Raw genomic sequence first — 24,143 nt, forward strand, 5'->3', positions numbered from 1 at the left:
TTCCTGCTCTGCACCTGATCCCAGCCAGGGTTCTGTTCTGATTGGCATTGTATCAATAAAGAACTTTTACTCATGCAGTGAAGTCTCTTGAGAGTTAGCTGGCATCCTTACAGTTGCAGCAGATATATTTGCAGCTTCAGCTTCAAATTTTTTGGCCCTGTCTGAGGACACTTGAAATGTGTCAAGGAAGAGGCCGGTTTTCCCTGAGGTGGTGTTTTAGAATCTAGTAGGTGTATTTATGAGTGTCACAGTTTAGATCTAATTGTGAGAAATTTCTTAGAGGACTGCCCCAATCCTAAAGGAAACCAAGTATGATATACGTACCTTTTCTACAAATACGGATGAGGACGACTCAGCTGGTAATTTATCAAAACGGCCGCCAAGCATTTTTGTTTTGTGTTAGGTCTCCTTATGGTTGGTTGATATGTTGTGGCTAGGGCAAAAAGTAGGTGAAAGTTCTCTTCCCAGGCAAGTTTTCACTGACATATAGAGGTGTCACTATGGTTTATTTCCACATCTTCAGTATAAACATATTTTATCTGCTTTATCCTTATGCTGTCAGATGGATGGCTGACAGGATTTCTTCCTTGGCTGCCACTCTTCACCCACCAGTACCTAGCCTAGCAACAATTGCTATTGTTTTGCCACTATGATGCAAGTGTAGCAACATCCTATCAGTGGCCAGCTTTAGGTACAGCAGCATTAAGCTGGAGTTATCTTTTCCTGTTAAGAAAAGTCTACTGGAGATAGAGCCCATATTCTGTCCTCTGTACTATAACCTTTCCCTCTTAGCATTGCAGTGATTTCTGCTACTTACTATGACAGCCATTTATATACACCTTACTTTCACAGCACTCTTTCAAAGCATTTAAGAAATCTGTATTGCAAAGAATTGTGAGATGCCTTCTCAGTACAGGAAGGACATAGAAGCTGCTGTCGTCCTATGCAAGCAATGTGGTCTCAAACGTGGTAAGAATTCCCAGCATCTGAATATTTCAGGCAAAACTGAAAGCCACTAAAACAGTTTGTGAACACAACTCAAGGAAGTTAAGTTCACCATTCTGGTGAAATTATATAATCAGTTATATTGATTTCAAGAGTGGCTTGTCCCCAGTGAAAAGTTGTATGTACAACATCCAGCGCTCCTGTATCACCGGAGAACTGTCCACATGCTGCAATTTAGATGGAACTCAAGCCAGACAACAAAATGGTGCCAAAGACCACCGCATTTCAGATGTCACTGCAAAAGAATGCAATTGAATATAAAGGACCCGGTGGATCATTTCTCCATCATTTCAATTTATATATGCAATTCATAACACCTTAAAAGCATAGAGGTACAAATTCAAAAGTGCACAGAAACAATATGGGTTAATTGTAATATTTTATTGGAAAACAAATATACAACTTGGAATGGTTTTGAGGCAAGTTGTGCCATAAGCAGATTCTTTGAAAATAAGTGGCTGAACAAAAGAGTTAAAAGCATAGTAACCATAGAAGAAAATGTCTTCTGGTACAGGACCAGCAGTACAAAAAAATAGTGTACGAGTACCTGGATAATACACCCGTTTTGCAATAGTGCAAACTTTTTAATTCCATATTGTTGACTGTCCATAGTCCACACAGAGTTAAGACTACATTTCAACAACATGCTAAGTTTCCTAAAATAACTAATTTTAAACAGGCATAACCTAGATGTTCCCTCATTTAACCAACACCATCTAGTTGTAGAAGTGCTGAAGGGCTTAAATATCCAGAGTAAGCCACATGCAAACATTTGTTACTTTGATCATTTTCCCAAAATATCAGAATGACAGATAAAGGGGAAAACATGGAGGAATGAATTTGTTACTATACATGCATATTCTCTTGACAGTAGGGGAAAACCTTTTACAGATAAGTTACAAACAGAGAAAAAGGCAAATAAACAATTTGTACAAGAAATTTAACACATTCTGTACAGTGTCTTCACTTTGCTGTCATCATTTGTACAAACTCTGCAGAAAGAAGAAGAGCAAGATTTATTCAGTATCTAACATCTTCCAATTAAGAGCAACATAACATGCTTTATTAGCTGATCAGTGCCTGCAAAGTCTCAGGCAAGACCACCCTCCCCACCAGCTCTATGAAACTTGCATGCACACCTATTTATAGTGGTTTTGAAGCATTTCAGATCTTCAATGACAGGTCTACAAACAGGATTGTGGTTTTGTTTTTACTTTCTAACATTTTTGTTCCTCTAGTTAATCTTCCATAGGAAGGAAAAGAAAGAAAAGCGATGGCAATTTATAAGACTCATTCACTGCTGACCACACTCTCAATAAACTATTTTTTGTTTTTGTTTGCCAGGCAGTCACAACCAACTTATAGTGATCCCATTGGGTTTTCACGGTATGAAGCACTCAGAGGTGGTTTCCTATTGCCTGTCTTTAGACAGCAGCCTTGCAACCCTATACAACTACCCTGGACTTCCTTGGTAATTTGCCATCTAAGTACTAACCACGGCTGATCCCACTTAACTTTCAATATCAGGCTATCTTGGGCTACCCAAGTCAAATGCACCTAGATCAAAGTCTTCTGAGAGCCACCTGCTAGCCATCCAAGATCAGACAAATTTCAAATGATAGGACTTCAAACAGTTTTATTAGTTTTGCTGCTCAACTTATGTTCTGAACCCAAAGTTTAAATGCTTGGCAAGTTTTTAACTGTAAAGCTAGCCAAACTGCACTGAAAAAGTACTGATCAAGCTAGCCACCAAGTTGGACAAAAAAATTAGTCATGGATTGTTAGTTAGGGAAGGCAACTGAACCCTCAAGAATCACTATTTGGGGAGGTGTGGGAAGCCCGAAAGTCTTGCTGCCCATATGAAAACAACAGTTCTGCAACCTAACTATGTTTGGGGAGGGGAGGCTGTGTGCACGCACATATACACACACTCCATTAAGAAATAGTTCAATTTACCTTCATAGTTTACTTGACCATCACCATCAATATCTGCTTCTCTAATCATCTCATCAACTTCTTCATCTGTTAACTTCTCTCCAAGATTTGTCATCACATGGCGAAGTTCTGCAGCACTAATATAGCCATTTCCATCCTGTAACATGTTTAAAGTAATTCTGTTATCACTAAATAGACATGCATATTCATATTTGAACAAGGTGTTGTAGCCTATATTTCTAAACATGTAACAGGGCTACAATCAATTAGATCTGGTGTACATGCCTAAAACAGCCAAATCAAATAGGTGCATTTATCAGAAGCTTCAGGTGCGCTGCGCTCCTATCTTTCAACCTCCTAATCGACCTCTTAACAAAAAAGCACTGACAATTCTGAGTAGCCAAGATATATTTTGTATTGCCTCACTATGTGCAAGTTAAATTCTCAGACAAGTGTACACTAATTTATGGAAGCTTTAATGTAGTTTTGGTCAAATATTAGGCAGTAAGAAAGCAAATAATAATAGTAGTAGTAGTAGTAGTAGTAGTAGTAGTAGTAGTAGAAGATTTCTACACCACCCTTCAGGATGACTTAACACCCACTCAGAGTGGTTTACAAAGAATGTTATCCCCACAACATCACCCTGTGAATTGGGTGGGGCTGAGAGAGCTCCTAAAAGCTGTGACTGACCCAAGGTCACCCAGGTAGCTTCAAGTGGAGGAGTGGGGAATCAAACCTGGTTCTCCAGATCACAGTCCCGCTGCTCTTAACCACTACACCAAACTGGCTTTCATATGATCTAAACATACCAGCAGTACAAAATCTTAAGACCGGTCAGCAAGAAGCTTCTCATATTAATGTTGAATTGTTGTTAAGAAAAGGTACTTAATGTTTTTGGATTGGTTCTAGTGAGCCTGCCAGCATAGCTGCTTATAACTTGGGACAGTAATATAATACAGAAGATAGCTAGCCCAAACAAGAGACTCTTAAGAGCATGTAAAACCAGACAAGTCCCTAGCGCAGTTCAACCTGCAATACAGGTTCAAGTCCCACATAGAACTTGAAATCAACTCTAACATTTGTGGTGGCTATAAATGCAGGGCCCTATAAAGCACCTGGCTGTATTAGATCAAGACAGACAATGAACTGGACCCTAAGCAGATCCATGCATGCAAAGAGAGGGGAAGGCGGTTTTTTTCGTTTCTCCCAGCAACCCTCCAACTCCCCACCCCCAAAGCTGTTCCTGGGAATCCAACAGCAACGTTTGGGATTTGATGATACCATATGCTTTGTAAAAATTATTTTTCCTGGTTTCTGCATTAATCTCTTAGCCATTTCCATCCGAGTCATATTTTGCCATTTTTATTTATTTTATTCCTACACCACTTTTACCCTCAATGTAGTTTTTAACATTCTCCCCATCCAAGAGCCACCACTTGCTTTTGTAGACTGGTTTAGGCACCCTTGTAGAAAACTATGCAAGTTACATCAGATAAGTTAGTAAGTAAGAAAAACAAGTTTCTCTTTTAGAGCAGAAGGGCCCATGCTTGTATTTTAAAAGGGAAATTAGTTTATATAAATGAGATCTTCATATCTGACTTTCAGATACTTGGGTCTCTCAATACCACTCATGCAAGAACCAGTCCCTCAGGCTCTTTACCATCTATAAACTGTTTCAAAATGCCCAAAAAAGCAGATCACGTAATATCTCATTTTCAGCATGACTGGAAACTGAGATTTGATTTGTTTTTCCTAACACAGTTGCATTCAACAAGCCTGAGCAATGTGAAATGCAGAGTACATTTAGCTCAAACAAGCATGCCAGCTAAAGCCCTACCAACTAAATAGAAGAACTTCAAGGACTTTCCTTTTTTGTGCAACCCTGTACCACAGCAAAGGTGCTTCTGAGACTCTCTGACCTCAAGAAGAGTTGAGACGGGCATGATGTACCTGCTACCACCCACCCACCCAAAACTAACTGAATACCTTATCAAATACACGGAATGCTTCTCTAATTTCCTCTTCACTGTCTGTATCCTTCATTTTCCTTGCCATCATTGTCAAAAATTCCGGAAAGTCAATTGTCCCGTTGCCTGTAAAATAGTGGCGGTTAGTAGAAATCACATTGAGCATTAGTGACTGAACTGCTTTAGGCAAAGCTTACCATCAGCATCAACTTCATTGATCATGTCCTGCAATTCTGCTTCTGTTGGATTTTGCCCAAGTGACCGCATCACTGTCCCCAGTTCTTTTGTTGTTATAGTACCATCTCCATCCTTGTCAAATAGTGAAAAGGCTTCTTTGAATTCTATAGAACAGAAAGATTAAGCAACCCAAGTTGAGTGTGTGTACAGTTACTTTTGCAACTACAAAACTTACTTTTAGGTCATAAAAGCATTGAACTGTTATTATGAGCATACTGAATAGAATTCAAAGAAACTGAAGCACAACTAAGTCATTTGATTTAGTAAGATTTGGTGTACCTCTGTCAAATGCCATCTATAGCATTTGTTTCTCGCAAAGCCGGAATTAAGTAAATTTCAGCGCTGATTTTCTGAGCTCAGCATCAATTTGTATAAAAAGCAGCTTCCAAGAATATAAGTCTTAGCCCAACCTTAGCCCAACATTCTATTCCCAAAAGTGGCTTGCCAACTATCTTCTGGAAGTTTCCGGCAGGGAAAGAAAGTCCCTGACATCTTATTCAGAGAGATGCTGCTTCTGAAGAGAAGTACGTTAAGCCATTGCCAACATCTGCTCTTGGATCTACCATCTGACTTTGCTATGTTTTTAATGTAATTTAAACCAGTGCCAGTCACCATATGATGTGGCCATTAGCTAGCTATGCACTGTAACAAATCGTACTTCATTTTTGCCTCTCTAGAACATATTGTCAGTTTTCAGTTACTCAAGTTCCAGCGACGTGGGGAAGAACTTTACCTTTCTCTCACAACAACCCTGATTTCATAAGCCCCTGCAAACTAAAAAGTGCCAAACGCATTAAGACTTTTCACAGGGAAAAGCCCTCCTGATAGTCCCATCAACCAGGCAAGCTTGTCTGGGTACATGAGAGAGGCCTTTTAAGTGCCAGTCCCATGATAATGGGACAAACTCCCCAGAAAGATGCACCAGGCTCCTTCGCTGTTGATTTTTAGGAGGCATTTAAAGACAGTTTTATTTAGGACTACATTTGATAAATTAAGTTTCTCTTTTTACTGGCAGTTTCAAACTGTGATTTTAATTTTATTATATTTTATTACTGTTGTTTTTACACTGTAAGCCACCTTGAGTGCCATGAAGTAGAAGGGCAGCTAAGAAATATTTTAAGATAAAAATAAATAAGAGATGGTTGTTGTGGGTTTTCCGGGCTGTATTGCCGTGGTCTTGGCATTGTAGTTCCTGACGTTTCGCCAGCAGCTGTGGCTGGCATCTTCAGAGGTGTAGCACCAAAAGACAGATCTCTCAGTGTCACATTGTGGAAAAGATGTGACACTGAGAGATCTCTGTCTTTTGGTGCTACACCTCTGAAGATACCAGCCACAGCTGCTGGTGAAACGTCAGGAACTACAATGCCAAGACCACAGCAATACAGCCCGGAAAACCCACAACCGTGAAAGCCTTCGACAATACATAAATAAGAGACTTAGGCTGGAGAAAGGCTCTTTGGAGGATGGCTGGATCCATCTCATCATTCTGAATGGAGGCAACAGGAACCAAACACTATAGTCCAAATATATCCATGTAACACATACAGGCATTGGCTTGGGTTCATCAGTGTTTCATAGACAGATTTCTGCCAGCAACGTGTGCTTTTCTTACCTCCATTTTCTTGGGGTAGTGTGAAATGTTCCAGGGAGGGGGCTGTCCCCTAGGAAAAGCATTTCAGGGGGGCATTTGGGGCTGTAGTGGGAGGGAAGAAGCAAGTAATGCTTTGCAGGCAGAAATTGTTCCATCCACAAACCTGGCTACTTCCACATTCTCTGCTGATAATTTATAAATTTAAACAGCACCAGTCCTAATATGGATCAATGCAGGGACATCAGAGATCTACAGTGGAAGGAAGTACTGTGTCTGTTCTTATGCTATTCTTATTCTTTAACCCACTGCTAAACCATAAAACAACCTGTTCTTTTATTTCATGAAGAACTGCCTTTGGCAAGAAATTAATACTTTATCTAAGTGTATTATGGGTCATCCCCTCACACTCTGCTCAGGTATGGGTAACATGATCCATAGGAGAAGCAGCCTGCTGTGTCAGCAGAGTGCACTTTATACCAATGGAATGTGCTACCCTTACTGAGTAGCAGGATAAAACATATATCCACAAGTCTGATGACACCTCAACTCCAAAAAGTTCTGTAAAGGGAAATTTTTACTGAAGTTCCCGGATAAGATTTGCTCTTATATCTGCCATTCTTGTTTTAATATTATCAACTTATCTGGGACAGAGGCTAGACTGACAGAACTATAGAATAAACCAGGGGATCTCTGAATTATATTTTATACTGGCTACTTTTCAATTTATAAGGTGTTTTAAGTACTCCTAAGAATACAACTAAGTCCAAATGGTATGATAATTTGGAACTTGTACATTAGCTGCATCAGTTGTCATCTATTGCTTACTTTCTCAGATGTTGGTACAGAGTGCTGTCAAGTCATAGCTGACTTATGGCAACTCCTAGTGGGGTTTTCAAGGCAAGAGACTAAAAGAGGTGGTTTGCCATTGCCCACCTCTGCAACCCTGACCTTTGTTGGAGGTTTCCCATTGAATTACTAACCAAGGTCGACCCTGCTTAGCTTCTGAGATCTGACGAGATCAGGCTTGCCTGAGCTACCCTGGTCAGGGTATTCTGCCTGAACATAATGTTCAGAGATGTGGGTTTCTCTTAGGGAAGATTTTCACTTGCTTGTAAAAGCACTGCAGAGAACCTTTTCATCCAAAGATCCAGCTGCCTCCTAGCTGGCTTTGTTTACCACATTACTTAAAGAAGTTTGGTAATGGGTTCTGTACTTTTAGCCATTACTCAAATTCATTTTTGTTACAGTTTCTATTCTGTTTCCTCATCTGAGTAAGACTTCCACATTTAAGAAGGAAGCCTTTTTTGTTTTCTTCACAATTCTTAACCATATTGGCATCTTTCTGGACTCTGGCATTCTTTCTAAACCAGGATAGCGTATACATTTAATCTGAGCTCTGTTCTAATGGTTTTAAATAGCCTCCAAACATCATGACTGGATTTGATTCTAATTCATCCCTTCAGTTTCTTTGACGGTATTTTGGAGAAATTCTTCCTCTGAAGTTAAATATAACTGTTTAAGTCCTATATGTTGAGTCTGACAGTGCTACAGCCATTGCTGCAAAGCCACTGTTCCATTGGCTGTTTCAAAGTTGTATTTATCATATTTAGAAGTGCTGTACTTTAAGATAGCAGACAAGTTATTCAACCAAAGCACATAATAATGAGTAATCTTTCATTACACATTAACTCTCTACCCTAATTTTGTGCTGTACTTTCTCTGTATACAGACATGCTGATAACCAAGGACAGCATTTCATACATCTAAGTGAGCTTTAGCAAGCATGAACTTATGCTGTAATACATTTTTTAAACTAAGGTGCAATGATACTTGGCTGTTTTGGTTGCAACTAAACCCAGCAACCCTTTGGAAACTTCTTTTGACTGCCTTGATGGAGGGAAAAAAATCTGATGGTTGTTACAGGGGTTTTGGTCAAGGGAAATAACAGTATGACTGCAGTATTTTATTTTCATCTAGTGTTCTTTCTTGGTTATTAGCAGAAATACGGTCACTAGTATTTTGTTAAGTGTGGCAATGTTCTGATATACAACATCACCACTACCATGCTGTTTATTCCTCCCCTTCAAGTAGATTGCATATCCAGGGATAACAATAGACACTTGATTACCACTAGAATTCTAACATTTTCTAACACTAGGCCCGGAGCCAGCTCCTCTGCTGCCACAGCGACCCACATGAGGCTGGGGCCACCTGGGGCTGGCTCCTCTGCCACCGTCTGCGGGGCCTGCAGTGGCCAACTGGGCGGCGGGGAAGGTTGGAGCCACCGCCTCCATTGGATGCCAGCAGGGAGGTGGGAGAGCTCAGAGCCGCTCCCTCCACCACCGCAGCGGCCCTCTCGGCCCAGGTAAGGAGTGTGTGTGTGGGGGGGGGGGGGTTGGGGTTGGGCCAAGTTCAAAGGGCCCTGGCACTTGCAAGTGGCAAGGAAAGGGCCCTTTAAACTTCAGCTGGTAGGCGAGGGGATTCCCCCGCCTGCCAACTGAAGCCAGCCCCAGGCCCTGAAGCTTCCCTAAGCAATCTGCATGCTTTTGGAAGCTTTGATTTGGGAGTTCTGAATCAGGGCCAGCATGCTGACACTGATTTGGAACTCCCGAATCTTTATGGATCAGGTCCGATTCGGGCATCTCCCCCAAATAGGATACCTGAAGTACACACCCCTATTCCTTGCTATGGAAGAGTAAAGAAACACTGTTTCCTGCCTTTTTTTACCAAATGGGAGGGGGGAGAAGGGAGGGGGAGTGACTCAAAGGCGGAAGGGGGAGCGTGAATGGACAATCCTTGCAGCAGCTCTCCTTCTCAAGGAGAGTGCCTTTTTAAAACTGCTGCAAGTAGTTAAATTAGGAGGCTTGCCTCAGTCAGCCTCCATTTTGCTCTGGCTTGAAGACTGATAGACACTGGCTGCTTGCTGCTGCTGACTTTCTCTTTTTGGGCTGTGACTAGATCCTGCTGCCCAGCGAGTGGAGCAGATTCCCAGCTGCTGCCTGGTTTGAGAATTGTAGACTCACTGGCTTTTTCCTCTCTTTGGAGGCAGGGGGTTGGCCTGATGTCTGGGAGGTATCGAGTGGGGGGGGGAGTTTTTTTTAATTTGTATTTTAAAAACTGCTTTTTTGCTGTGAGTGGGAGGACATTAGTTAGGCTTTTGTGTAGAAGGGCTCTGAATTTTGACTGTTCATTTTGCTGCTTGTTCTTCTGGGGGGGGGGTCGTTTTATCCTGTTGTGGGTAATTTATTTGGAGTTTTATAGTTCCTATTAATTTTATTAAATTCACTTGTTCTTCTAGGGAGGCTGTTTTCCCCTGTTGTTGAGCTTTCTTTACAGAAGTTTGGTTAGTGTTTTTTGCTGGGTTCTGTTTTCTATTGGTGTACAAGTTTGGTTTGACCAGGTGTTGAATTATTGTTGGTAGCTGTTGTTCAGGGGGTATTCATTGGGGTGCTTGGTTCTGTTTGTTAACTTAATCTAATTGTGTTTGGGTGTTTTTTTTGGGTATCCTTAGAGAGTTGTAAAGTGTTAAAGTGTTTTTAAGATAGGCTAGGTATAGGATTTCCCCACAGGGAATAATGGAGATTGGAAGTGGCTGGGGGTATCTTCTTTGGGAGGCCATAAAATCCCCGCCCCCCGGTCCAATCTTCATGAAACTTGGGGGGAGTGTCATTAAAGGACAGTTAGGAGTAGATACCCTGCATTAAAATGGCCACCTGGTGTCCAATCTTAATGAAACTTGGGGGTCATTAGAGAACAGTTAGTAGTTGCCCCCCTGCAAATTTGGTGAAATTCAGTAAAAAAAAAAAAAGAATCCCCACAGGCCACTGGAAGAGTTTCCTATAGGAAACAATGGCCAAATTTTATCAAATTTGCTCTGTATAACTAAACAGAACTGGAAAATGGATTCAGTATTCCCCAAATTCCATTTTTTTCCCAGTTTGGTATTACTGAACTGAATCAACCGAATTTTTTTCCTTTTTTTCTTTTCTTTTTTTTCTTCTATTTTTAACTTTATATACTGTAGGCTTGTTATTGTTCACGTGAATGAAAACTTGCAACATGACCCCACATCTGTATGCGTGAAACTATCTTTTCCTGAACTCAGTATCACTACTCCATAGATCTTAGAGCACCTTTAATCATTATCAACACACACATTTCAACCAATGAATAACTGTAGTCTGCTAAACTTTCTCGCCTGAAAAAGATCCCGTACTTTAAATACAATGCAATAGAATTAGGCAAGGCAAAAGGTATTTATTCATTAATATAGCCTCCTTTCTTTAAAAAGCTCCCACTCTCAATGCTTTCCTTATACCCAAAATAAGGAAAACAGAAAAATGAAAAGTGTATCTATTAAGAATATTAAGAAAAAATCAAATAAATCCAGATTGCCCAACGGGTCTCTTGGATTAAACACATCAACTATTGTACCTCAGGAAAAAACAGATTCTAGTATTGTTATCCTTGAATCTTAAGTTATATTTGTGGTTTCTTCTACACTCAGTACCCAAAGACTAATACTATTTAAATTGATCAAGTTTATGAACTGATCAACCTTTTGTTATCTGTATCAAAATAGGACAACAGAAATAAAAGTTATTACTTCAGTGTTAGGCTAGAAGATCTAGTTGCTTATGTATTCAAAGACAAGTTTAGAATAAACTATGCTGGAATTTACTCTAAGCCTGAAAGAGACAGAAGCAAAGCCTGAATGGCTCTCTTCTAAAAAAGACAGCAAGTATTACTGCAAACCCCAAGTATTATAATGCAATCCTCAAAGACTATTTCAGTGCCTCCACAGCAAATGAATATTTGCCTGCAGGTCTGCCAAAAGCTTGCAGAATCTTTTCATACATTAAAATATTACACTACATGTGCTGACCAGGACTAGTATGCTTAAAACACATTTTTCTGCTGGAAAGATCCTCACTGTCAATATCACTACCAATATTTTCTAACATTATGTTCCTACACCTTGCAGAGATGACATTATGTATTAGGAATAACAACTTTCTATTGATAGAGTAGAAAGTCATTTTCCATGTTGATATCTCACCTCTGTACAATTGAAATGGACAGAAAGTGGATTATCTAATGCCTTGTCTCCATGGAATCTTTACCCTGCTTCTCAGAAAATGCAGGCCCTTAACTGTTGAGTATCTTCCACTGGTATATCAATCACTTTAAGAGACTTTACATAAAGTGTACCCAGTTCCAGAACACTAAATACTATCAAGGCCACAGCTAGTAAGCAGTATTTACTATAGCTAATATAGTGAAACCTAAAGTTTTTGCATTCAGTGAAACCCGTAGAAAGCCAAAATTAACTGTAACAGAGCTTCAATTTGAAAGAATGCTAACACAAAATTATTGCCAGTTCCTTGATGCTACAATGCAACTGTTGGTTGAGCACAACTAAAATGGCAGCTAGAATAAAAATTAAGCCAGCACTGTGTGAAATTAATGTACACTGATTTTACTTCATTTGTACCAAATCTTTCTCCTCAGGGGGTACCTAAAGCAGCTTGCATCATGCTCCTCTTCTCCATTTTATCCTCACAACAACAAACTCTGAGACAGAAGTTAGACTAAGAGTGTGTGAGTGGCTCAAGATCACCCAGCTAGTTTCTGTGGTAGAGCAAGGTCGCCACTGTAGCTATACACCACACAGGCTGTTGAGTATTTCAGTCAAGTTAGCAACCTGATCCAGCTTATTACAAATTCTCAAGAGAAATTAATGTGCAATTTCAATATAATAATTTCCTTTTAGATCTTACATCTGTGGACAAGCATTGGATTGCTTTGTTTCGTCTCTATCTTAAAGTGTTAATTATGGCTCTAGATTTCTGAACTGCCCACATACAAGATCCTGCACAAGAAAAAGCTTACAATGAATCTTTTCATTATTTTACAACTTCTAAAAAATACTTGCCGTATCACAGGAAAAAGCAAGCATTATAGAACAAATGCTCAGTAAACACACATAAGAAGCAACTGCAAGACTAATGGAGACTATTATAGTTCAGTCTTAGTTAAGTCACCAAGAATGAACCAAGAATGTTCTAATTACTGATGATGCAATTACATATACTTATTATACATTAAGATTATCTCACAATTCAAGTCTATGATCTTACCTGCAATCTGTTCCTCTGTCAGTTGATCAGCCTACAAAATATCAAAAAAGTTCCAGTTAGTACCTTGGAAATAAGCATTAGGAGTCGCCACCTTCCCAAACTACTGCCGATTTTTTAAAGCAACACCTAGTTACTAAATTATGCTGTCCCCGAGCCATAAAGGGTTTTAAACACTAATAGTAGTACCTTGAATTAGGCATGGAAGCAAACTGGGAGCCAGTGTAGCTGGAACAAGACTAGAATGACCTACTCTAGTCAGCATTCTGTACCAGTTGTAGCTTCTGGACAGTCTTCAAGGACAGCAGCACATAGAGTGCATTGCAGCAATCTAATCTAGATGTTACTAGGGCATGTGCTACAGTGGCAAGATCTTTTCTGCCCAGGAAGGGCCAAAGCTGGTGAAAGGCACCCCTAGCAACCACTGCCACCTGTTTATCCAGTAAGAGGCCTGGGTCTAGCAGCATCTCCAAGCTACAAACCTGCTCCCTTAGGGGGAGTGCATCTACATCTAGAATACAAGATAACCCATTTCCTGGGTCAGACCTTCCCCCTACCAGTAGCTCCATTTTGTCAGGATTATGTTTCATCTTGTTAGCCCTCACATGTTGCAAAATTACCTCTGTATGTGTCTGTATTTCCAAAGATTTGGTCTGTGAACTCGTCCCAAAATGAAATACTGTTTAAATGTACAGGGCAATGCACAACTTAATGATGAACGCACATTTAATGAGCTAATGAAAGTACAATGGTATAGAACTCTTCAGACTAGCATTTTGTGATGCTTTTTGTAAACAGTTAAAACTTGGTTTAGTATGATTGCTAAGTCCGTATTGGAGCATTACAGAGCACTCAGTGGTCAGGCTGCCATACATTTTTCTGTTGAACATATTTTGTGAATCAGTTGCTTATGTTTTAACAGTGATGCATTTCTAAGATAGTATATTGTATACACTCTGTATCATATAGGGCTTCCCTTGAGTCTGACCTGGAAATTACAGCAGGTCCCGAACGCTGCTGCCCATGTCTTGAGGGGTGTGCCTTTCAGGACACATGTAACTCCAGTTCTGCAGCAGCTACACTGGCTTCCCGTGGAGTTCCGGATCAGGTTCAAGGTTTTGATATTAACCTATAAAGCCCTAAACGGACTGGGACCAGCATACCTGAGGGACCGTCTCTTCCCATATACTCCCCGGAGGGTGCTGAGATCAGCTGGTAAGCACCTACTGGTGGTCCCTGGCCCCAGGGAGGCTCGATTGGCCTCAACCAGAGCCAGGATCTTTTCGGTCCTTCCCCCTACCTGGTGGAACTCTCTGCAGACACCCGGGCCAGCCAAGATCTTGTCTCCTTCAGGCGGGCCTGTAAAATGGACATGTTCCACCAGGTGTACGGTTGAGGCCATCAGGGTTTCTACCAAATGAGCCTCTCCCCCCGTCTAACTCCATTTCTGTAGGGGGTATTGACCATCTACCCCCCCATATATGGTTAAGCCGCACCTCCATCTCTATCAGATGTTATTTGGTTTTTATATGGTGAGCAGGTGTTTTATTAGAAAGCTGTATTAATTTACTGTGATTTTATCTTGTATATTTTTATCTTCTGTTGTAACCCGCCCTGAGCCCGCTTGCAGGGAGGGCGGGATAATAATAATGATGATGATGATAAAACTCCAAGCAGAGTGCAAATTTTAAAAAAATCTGTATAATTGGGCCAGCAGGTAGATGTTCACAATACAGAAAAATTCAAAACTGAAATAAAGTATGAAATTAACACACAAATACCGGCAATAGTGATCATGACTCTAAAACCAACTGATGTCACATGAGATCAGCCAGCATTATGGATTAGATATTGACATGTGCCACAGCCTCATAATCTTGATTATTTCTAGTCATTTGTTCTAGTTACTTGTTATAAGTGTAAATCTTGTCTGTTGCATAATTTCATGCATTTACTGAAACAGAAAAGATAGCTATTCAAGGAACTGTACAGTGCTTTTATTAAGATGCAGTCAACAGTATTTACAAATAAGTTCATGTGATTATTCTGTTAAACAGGTAAACTTTGCCTAGTGAAAATATGGATTTGTTCAGGCTAGAAAAGTTCTTTTGTTTTATAGCATCAAAAATGATGTTTAGTATTTTTAAAACATGGAAAGAGTGTTAGAAAATACATTGTACACTTGTATGTCAAGAAATCATGATGGAATGGTTGTGTTCAGATAGTCCAAACTTCAGTGGCAGCTAGCTGATAAAATTAATTTGACATAAAGTTTAGCATCATTAGTCCAGTAGTTTAGTGACATGGTCATATGCCTTGGAATATACCATTTGCAACAACTGATCTCCTGAAACATCTAGCAACATTTCTGTTTACAAAATTTCTACCCCACCTTTCTACTCTCGTAAGGCAGCATTAGTACTTTCCTGGGTATCTTGTAACCCTAAACCACTTAAACATGCCTCCAGTATAATACACACATGAATGAACTGGTTTAAGAAGCTCCAGTTCACTGTTAAGTGCAATGTCTGTTCATCAGGAGCTAGTAAGAGAAGATGAGCATGGCGCTCTGAATGTTGGCCAGAGGGCCCAACGTTTTATAGAACCTGCTTTGGCAGCAGAGCTTTGCAGATCAAAGTACTTCTGTCCGCAATCATCTCAGAGGATTGAAAGCTACTGGGAACTTTTATTCCTTTCCAAAAAGCCACTAAGTTGGAAAGATCGGCTTGTCCCCAGCTGAATTTAAATGTCCTGTTGAAACTCACATTTCTAGCATTCTCTTTCCTCTGCTTTTCTTCTTCTGTACTTCCCTGTTAGTTTCAGAAATTATAATTGTAGACAGGGCTCAATTTATGCACATTGCAAAGAACCACCTCCCATTTGAACCTGCCTGTTCAACCCAGTCATTTTCAGAGGGCCTGCTTCAGGAGCTCCCATCATATGATGCTAGATAGGTGGCAACCCAAGAAAGGGCCTTCTCAGTAGTGGAGCCAAAACTTGGAACCCACTCCCTCCAGGGAGATTTTGTCTCCCCCCTCTGTCGCTGTCTTCTGTGTTTCATTTGGCATACTCCCAATCCCTGTTCTTGGTGGGGTGTAAATTTTTACAAAAAAAATTATACTATTTTAAATTTACATTGTTTAAAACAATTTTTATGTTTGCTGCCTTGGAGATCATATTTGGGTAGAAAGGCAGCATACAAATGTTTTAAATAAATACACCAATCAGACCACCTATTTACATTTTTATGTTCAAGTACAAAATGTTTACTAGCTCAAATTAATCTGTTCCAGCTCCAGAAGCTAATTTTATGTACAGAACTGTATTAAAAGATTTTCAGAGCCATTACCTAAACTAGTTGTACCACAAGCTAACATTCTTTTAAAAGTTTCATTCTACCACATTTTAGTTTGTATGGAATCAGTAAGTCTCTGTGACTAGGAACCTATCACAGTGATCCTTCCTAAGAGAGCAAACTGCCCAGTTCTCCATTTTAACAAGAGACTGTTCTGCAGGCTCATTAGAAGGAGGTCCATTATGAGTTCACATTATACTTAAGTTGCTGTTTTCAGTGTGCTCTTAAAATTCCAATGAATTTTTGTTATCAGATGTTCCTTCCTTGCCCGCTATTAGCAATTTCAACTTGGAAATCACAGAGCAGTAGTGGGAACTCTTAGGCCAGCTCTAAATTTAGATGGGGCAGTAAGCATGACATGAGCCTGAGCTGCACTGGTGGGTGCCTAGATTAGAGGTCTTCAGCCCACAGGTCTGGACCATCATATGGGTTGTAGAACCTCACTTGCTGGACTGCAAAGCCCTATAAAGCTTTCATTTTGGTTAACCTTTGAAGGACCTGCTACTTGTATGCATGCACAGAGAGGAAGGATGCTACCCTACCTCTTTACATGCATGCCACACAGCGAGGAAGGAAGTTCTCTCTCTCCATTGTGGAGAGGATTCAAATAGGTCTAACCGATGTCTAGTTTTCACTATGGTACATGTGTTTCTGGTACAGCTTGTGTTTCCCATTCCTGACTTACTGGTTACCCCAAGTCCCAGTCTTCACAGTAGAGAGATCATAACTCTGGCTTCCCCTTTTCCTACCATGCAATAGGAGACTCATGACTTCCTGTCATATGCCTATAACTCAAAGCGTCTTCTGCTCAGCAAGTACTGGGTCTGAAAAGCCTGATGTTCACTGCCCATGAACACATCTCAATACATTATATTATGGAAAGAGTCTGCTGAAAATGAAATAGGGATTCCCTAACGTGTTTATAGTACTTGTTTTAGTATTGTTAACATTTGTTTAGCTTTATTGTGTTTTTGTCTAAGATAAAAAGTATGAAACAATGTGGGAAATGTTCACTGACAGTAGATTTAAGCTGGAGGGAAGCTTGAAACCAGTGCTCTCTTGGCTTTCAGCACCATCACAACTGCAAAGGATGCGAGCATAGAAAGCCTTCTGTACAGAAATGAAGAACAGAATGAGAAGGCATAGCTAGTCCAAGTGAACACTGGGTTGAAGCATGACCATTCCATTGCAGGTGTTCAACAGGAAGGAAGAATTGTGCGAAGATGGCTGCCAGTCTGTAAGATTCAGGCTAAATATTCCTCTTTTGTGCTGCAGGTATTTAAAGCCTAAGGAAGGTTGAGGGCACAAGCCCAAGGACCTTTTGGCTTTAAGTCCACAGCCTTGAGAGACTAACCCAATGGGACACCAGTTTAGGATGCAGTGTACTATGTTTTCTTTATAGACTGTTTTACTTAAAACTTATTTAAACTGCATTGGCTTTTTCGCAAATGACTTTGGGTACCCACTGGCAAAAAAGCAGGATTAAAATATTTTAAACATAATGCTTGCCCCCAAGGAAATAACTTCATTCAACTATAAATATGATTAATCCATTTTACTAATGAAGTTGCCAGAGAATGTCAGCGCTACTGTATACATCTGAGACAATGCTGAGCATCAATTTGTATTTTAACTGACATCCTTACCCCTAGTTACATTTCATCATGTTAATGATGCAAGATGAAGGATCTCTTCCTAATATTTTCTATTGCATCAACTAGTACATCAGAATGGCCATGGAACTGTACACTCCCCAATGCTGTTGAAAGTGAAATCAGTTTGAAAAGTCCATTTCTGTAGAGAAACTGCTTAAGCTCACAATGTAAGAAGCAATGAATAAGGAAAGTGAATGGCCGAGTTTCAAAAAAGTAAAGAAAAACTAGCAACAACGATGTCCTCCACAAATTAAGAGAGGTTCAGACATAGTAGACCATCTTGAATGTTCTGCTTGTTAGTCTGTTGCAATAATGGAATCTATACTTGTTATATTGTAGAAAGCATTTAACTCCTCAGAACTGTACACAGGAAACTCTGCATTCTTCAGTTTAACAAGGAGCTTGCTTAAAGAATCCCATAATCCAACACAATGTATCAAGGACCAAATTAAATTTACATAGCAAAATGAGCTTGAACTGCCCTCCTTATTCAAACTAAGGCTCAACAATTCAGAGCTAACAAAACACAGGCAAAATATAACTTAATCATATAAATTTGCAACTTGATGGTTCCAAGCATACACCTTAGAACAGGCAACCCATCACACAACTACATCAGCCATGTATTTTGCTCTGCCAAGTGTTTTACAATCACTCTGGTTTTGCTGCCAGTTCAGGGCTGCAAACAACGCTCAGTAAACTATCATATGGTGCAGAGTGCATCAGACCTGGTAAATTGCAAAGGAAGCACGTTATGACTGGGTTACCATCCAAATCAAGGTTATAGAAGCTGTACTATAGCAATACTTTTAAAGCAAAGGTACCTTAACTTTGGAATCATGACATGAAATCAGTATATGAGCAAGAGCAACAGAAAGGAAGAAATGAAATGGAGGGGGATCGGCTTAGCAACTACCTAGCCCAAATATACTGAATGTTGTTGATCTATGGTACTTACTCATCTCCTTCCGCCTGGCGTTTGTGACCTGAGAGAACTATCTGCTGTCACACGCATCATAGGAGGGAGGGTGTCAGAGGGAGGAAACAGTCCAACTTCAGCTTTTCTACCTTTTCCCCTCTCTGGCTGCGGTTGTCAAGCATTCAAATTGGATGCACTTGCAAGGGGACATCCCTTTACCAGTGCGTAAGGAAGATTATGCAGGGCATATGTGAGAGAAAACTCCAGGTATCCAGTCATATGTGAACCTGCAGGTTACTCTCATTAAATGAATACATTAAGGACAATTACTGAGATAGAACTAGAGTGGCAAGACTGCAACCACCATTTAAGATTAGCCTGCCTAAGCACTGCAGTTGCTGCTTCTCAGCCCCTCAGACCTTTTTCCAAAAAAGCTTTATTCTAGATGGAGTACACTGAGGCTTCAAGAAGCAGAAAAGAAATATTTCATTACTGCATAAGGGGTGGCAGGAGGTTCATTCCTCTCTCATCTTATTGAACAAACAAAAATTAAGTGGCTTGTCTAAGGGGGGAAGGTTGAGTGAATGCATCCCCCCCCCCGTCATGTGCCTCTATTTGTGTGAGATTTTCTAACCCCCCATGGTTAGGTTGCAAGTTATTCACTGTTTAAGGCATGTTCTGCGCATGATCACAGACACTCTTCTCCTCAGCTGACCATACTCTGGACATCTGGAGCCATCTGGCAGTGATGCTGAAACTGAAGTAGTATTGCCATGTTCCTATGTTACTAATACACAACTGCACTACCGAGAAATTTTGCATGCTTTACTAAAGGGTGGTGCTAAGCCAGTAGCAAAATAGCAAAGGTGAAGTTCCAAATATGACAGGGCTTGATAAATACACACACCATGTCACCTAAAGAGGATTTCATTGTGGTGCCTAATATTTTCAACAATGATGATGCACTGTGTCTTGACAATCCTCAGCAGAAGTACAAAGCTTAATTTCATAGCACAGTATGTTTGCTGGGTGCTATAAAATACATGTCCATCACGTTCTTGCCATTGCTTATTTACACATTTTGTTTTAAATAACACACTGCAGTTAGTAGTACCTTTAGCATTCCAATTAAGTGCAGGCAATAATGAGCAACTGGAAAAAACTTCCAATTTAGGATCAGAGGTTAGCTTTTTGCTGCACTGACAACCAAGATTACCTCATATTTATTTATATAATATAACACGTTTGTCATAGTTAACAAAAATAAGAAAAACTGAGCTTGGAATCAAGTTTTGTAGTAAGTATATTTAGAAAATATAGTCATTAAAATGCAAACTCCTGAAGGCTGAAAAATGAGTCCACCTCCTAAATTTCTGAGCTGAGTCCCAGAACAAAAGGAAATTTGTCAAGGCATGGTATAGGAAGACAGAATAATGGGTCAAGAAGCAGGGAGGGGAACAGAATGTATATAAAAGACACACCCTGTGGTAAATGAAATGGAAGTTCACCTCGAAGAGATTGCATGGCACAAAACAAGCTAGCTAATAACTGAAAATAGAACATCTGTCACAAAGTCTATATGATATGAAAGCGGCACACAGAAAGCAAGCATATTTAAAGTAAATAGTTAATTTGGTTTCTCTGTACAAGTTAATACTTAAAATGGGTCCCAGAACCATAAGAGTTAGACTGCTCTCTTAAGAAAGCATGACTACCAGAAAAAAACTATTTTGTTCATTAACTGAAAACTTTGTTAGTGTCCAATATTTCAACTGCTCAAAAGCAACCATATTAAGAGTTTGACTTAAGAGCCAAGATACAGATGAACCACTTACATCTTCCTGTTAAAGGCTCTGAACTCTCCTACACATTTCTATTGTATCTGTCAGCAGTCATTACTGCACTGTAATCTATAGCTCCTCTTCCAGACACCACAGACTTCTAACTTTCATGGCAAAACAGTCATGTGATCCTACTCAGTGGAAGAGATCTCAATGTCTTCCCAGGGCAGAAAATAGCAAAGCCATCTCCTGGTTTACATCTAACAACCCATCCCCAAAGACAAATGCGTGCCAAGGTCAACAACCTGAGTATCACTTGTGGTAAAGTCCAAGGACTTCTGTGGACAGGAGAAGGTGGTAAAAGGTATATTCTAAGAAAAACACACTTGGGATAGAAGGAGAGCTCAACAACAAACACTCATTACATGTAGGCTTCTTGGTCAGAATATTGTGAAAGAGGAAATCCCCCTGGTTGTAGAAATAGGTACACCTCAAAGGAATGCTTCTTGTTCATAGTGAAAAAAGGAATCTAAACAAGGTACCTGTGCCTATGGCAACACTGCAATTGATAAAGGCTCCGTTTAAGATTAATCCTCTGTAAAAACCAGCAGCACTAACTAGAATTTTAGTTGCCATTTGTGCAACACTACTTCAACTAACTTGAATGTGTAAGTACTAACATTTCCACCTGATCAAACAAATGCCTATTAATAACTGTCAATTTGAACAACTAACCAAAATATTCTTCTGAACAATTTATAGGTGAAATATTGAACTGTGGATGTTAGCAAGTTGCTTATATAAAGCTGTCTACAGCTATCTACTGCTGGATATTCTACCTCTAGGAAGGCTTTCTAACATTTTCATGTAAATTAATATTTTGGTTAGGCAGTGAACTTAATGCTACGGTCAAAATACATTCAAAGTACATCTCATGATATTTAACTAGGTTACTTTATTTATATTCTAAATATCTGTTTTTTGATGTGAAGAAGACAGATAATGAAATTATGTAAAAATGAAATCTAAGAAGTATAATTTCAGGATCAAATGTAGAATCACTTAACCGCCCTTCTCCTTGAGATCTAAAGAAATTAACACAAACTGGACACTTTGAGAAGTAACTATGTTTTATTCTTTACTATCTTGCCTTCTGTTTATATGGTCTTTGACAAGCTTATCTCCCTTAGACATCCTTACATTAAAAAAAATATTCAAAAAATAGTAAAAGAGGCATTAACCAAAAAGATGAAATCCTGACTGCTAAAGTCGCAGTCATCTCCTTCGAGCACAGCAGGACTCATCACAGTTTTATAACCAAACAGAGATTAGAAGACGTGTCAAGTGTCCTGTTCTTGCTCAGGGCTGATATTTCCACACCATGTCTCAAGGATCTCATTTCAACATGCTCCTTTCTAAACACGGATATAAAGCTTTTCTATTCAAGAATCATTAAATGCAAGAAGTATTATACTACTAAAAAATTCTTCCCAACTGGGAGACAAGTATCACTGAACAAAGAAGTTCCGTTAAAACTAGAGACAATGACTCTGCATTACAGGTATCAGAGCTCAGGGATAGCCCCACAATTGCCAGATGTTTTCAAGAGAATATCTTCATTACAGGACATCGTGTAACAGCATAGTGACACCTTAAAGATATTTCTTCTCAGCATACAAGTTCCATAATATTCCTTGGTGGGGAAGCTACATCTTCTATGGCACCCGTTTTCCTTGGGAGCTCTGACTCACAAAAGCTTACATCCTGAAAACGTGTTGGTCTCTAAGTTACCACAGGACACAAACCCTACTGTACTACTGCAAACCAACACGGCTGCCCACCCAAAATTCTTAGCCTTGCAATCTAACAGAACTTTACAGTAGTACAACACAAGTACACAACTCAAGCAAACTTTACAATGATTAACAAGAATACCACGTGGTTTTGCCATTAATGATAGCAAGACCCTAATCTGTAGGTCTCGAAGCCCTCTCAGCAATCCTCCGGATGCTGAAACGCTACTATGCTAACCATCTCCTCCCTTCCCCCCTCCCCCGTTTATACGAACACCGAAGATGCAGCTTCAAGTTTTGACTTGCTCGTCGATCCTTTCCCACGCCAAATCTGCCGCACCTCCCGTCCCATCAGTTGACGAGCAGCCTATTCGTCAACAAGCCGGTAACACCGCGCGCCCGACCAACACAGGACAGGAGTTGCTGCTCGTTTATAGCAGCGGCACCCAGTGCCGCCCACCGTTCCTTATTTACTCTCGATAGTTTTTGGTGCTAAGCATTTTCCACCCTATCGCTTTATGCGCCATTGAAACAGAGCCCTAGAGATTCTGTGAAGAACTCCCATGTGAACTGGAACGCTGCGGCGAAAGGGGCGGCGGCGGCAACTCAGTTGCTATAGCAACACTGCCCCCCCCCATACAATCCCAACGGCCTTCTAACTGCTCCCGACAAGAAAACGAAGAGGGAAAGGAAACCCATAAGCTTCTCTTCCTCGCACAGGGGCGGGAAAAAACACCCGGTCGGTGAGATCAGTCGTTAGCGTCAGTTTGAATTTTGAATTCTGCCATGGAAAACAGATGCGCGCGCGCGCAAAGTCAGCCTCCCACGCACTTTCTTCCCACCTGCTCTCACTTAAGCCACTTCCTTTAGTCAGGCGCTGTCCCTCAGTCCCCGCTAATAGTATCAACGCCAAAGCCGCATGCTTCGCCTCCCCTCCAGCTACACGATTAACGCCAGTAACCCCCACCCGACCGAAGCGCCAACCCAGCAACCCACCCCCAAATCCCCTCGTTTGCTAACCATAGTGGCTTGTGCCGGGCCTGGCGGCGATTAATTGTAGCTAAAGCGCAAGACAGGTACAGCCTGGTAAGCACAAAAGGCGGGAGGGGCGCGCCGTAGGTCTCTCTCCCTCTCCTGCTTCCAAACCGCACAGCACCTCGCCTCACACTGAGCGCAACGCGCCTCCCGGCAGCGCCTCATAAACCTCCTCACCGCCCTGCTGAATTCCTCCGCTCACTCCCCTCCCCCTTCCAAATAGTCGAGTCAGAGAACGTCCGGTAAAATGAGATCCGGTTCTCCTCCCTCGATTACTGAACTATTCTGTTGCTGCTACTATGCATCTCTCTCCCCGCCCCCACCTTTGCTGCTCTGAACTCCCTCTGTGTTCTCCCAAATGTTCGCAAGAAGAAACAGTCTTAAAAATAGACTAAACGAAGAATAAAGAATCGTAATTTGGGGAACGGCCTAATTGTTATTTTTTTAAAAGGAACTGTTTCGTTTAGCGGAAGACGATTGAGTAAGAGCAACGTGTGAGTGAGTGAACACCTAACGGACGCCTCCGATTGGTGGCTTTGTACCTGCAATGCGTCATTTGGGCATGCACAGTCTGAGCTGAGAGCAACGCGCCCCCTGCTGGGAAGTCCGGTAGCCAAGCGGGGCCACAGGCGGAAGCGTCCTGGGAGGCGATTGGACCCGAGAAGGGGCTGGTGCTGGCGCAGTGAGCGCCTTGCTGGTAGCGGAAACTGCGCGTTCGGGGCTTTCTCTGTAA

At 40.8% G+C, this 24,143-nt stretch overlaps 1 protein-coding gene across 1 annotated transcript; it reads right to left on the bottom strand.

Annotated features, from left to right (window-relative positions):
- Positions 1–1,365: 1,365 nt before the first annotated feature.
- Positions 1,366–23,560, bottom strand: CALM2 (calmodulin 2). The gene is made up of 6 exons (XM_054984125.1): positions 23,396–23,560; positions 12,876–12,906; positions 5,105–5,248; positions 4,927–5,033; positions 2,962–3,097; positions 1,366–1,997 (listed from the first exon to the last, which is right to left on the bottom strand). Exons 1-6 carry the CDS (start codon positions 23,396–23,398, stop codon positions 1,969–1,971), a joined length of 450 nt encoding a protein of 149 aa, XP_054840100.1. The 5' UTR covers positions 23,399–23,560; the 3' UTR covers positions 1,366–1,968.
- Positions 23,561–24,143: the final 583 nt, after the last annotated feature.

Source organism: Eublepharis macularius, chromosome 1, assembly GCF_028583425.1.
Source record: "Eublepharis macularius isolate TG4126 chromosome 1, MPM_Emac_v1.0, whole genome shotgun sequence".
Classification (NCBI taxonomy): domain Eukaryota; kingdom Metazoa; phylum Chordata; class Lepidosauria; order Squamata; family Eublepharidae; genus Eublepharis; species Eublepharis macularius.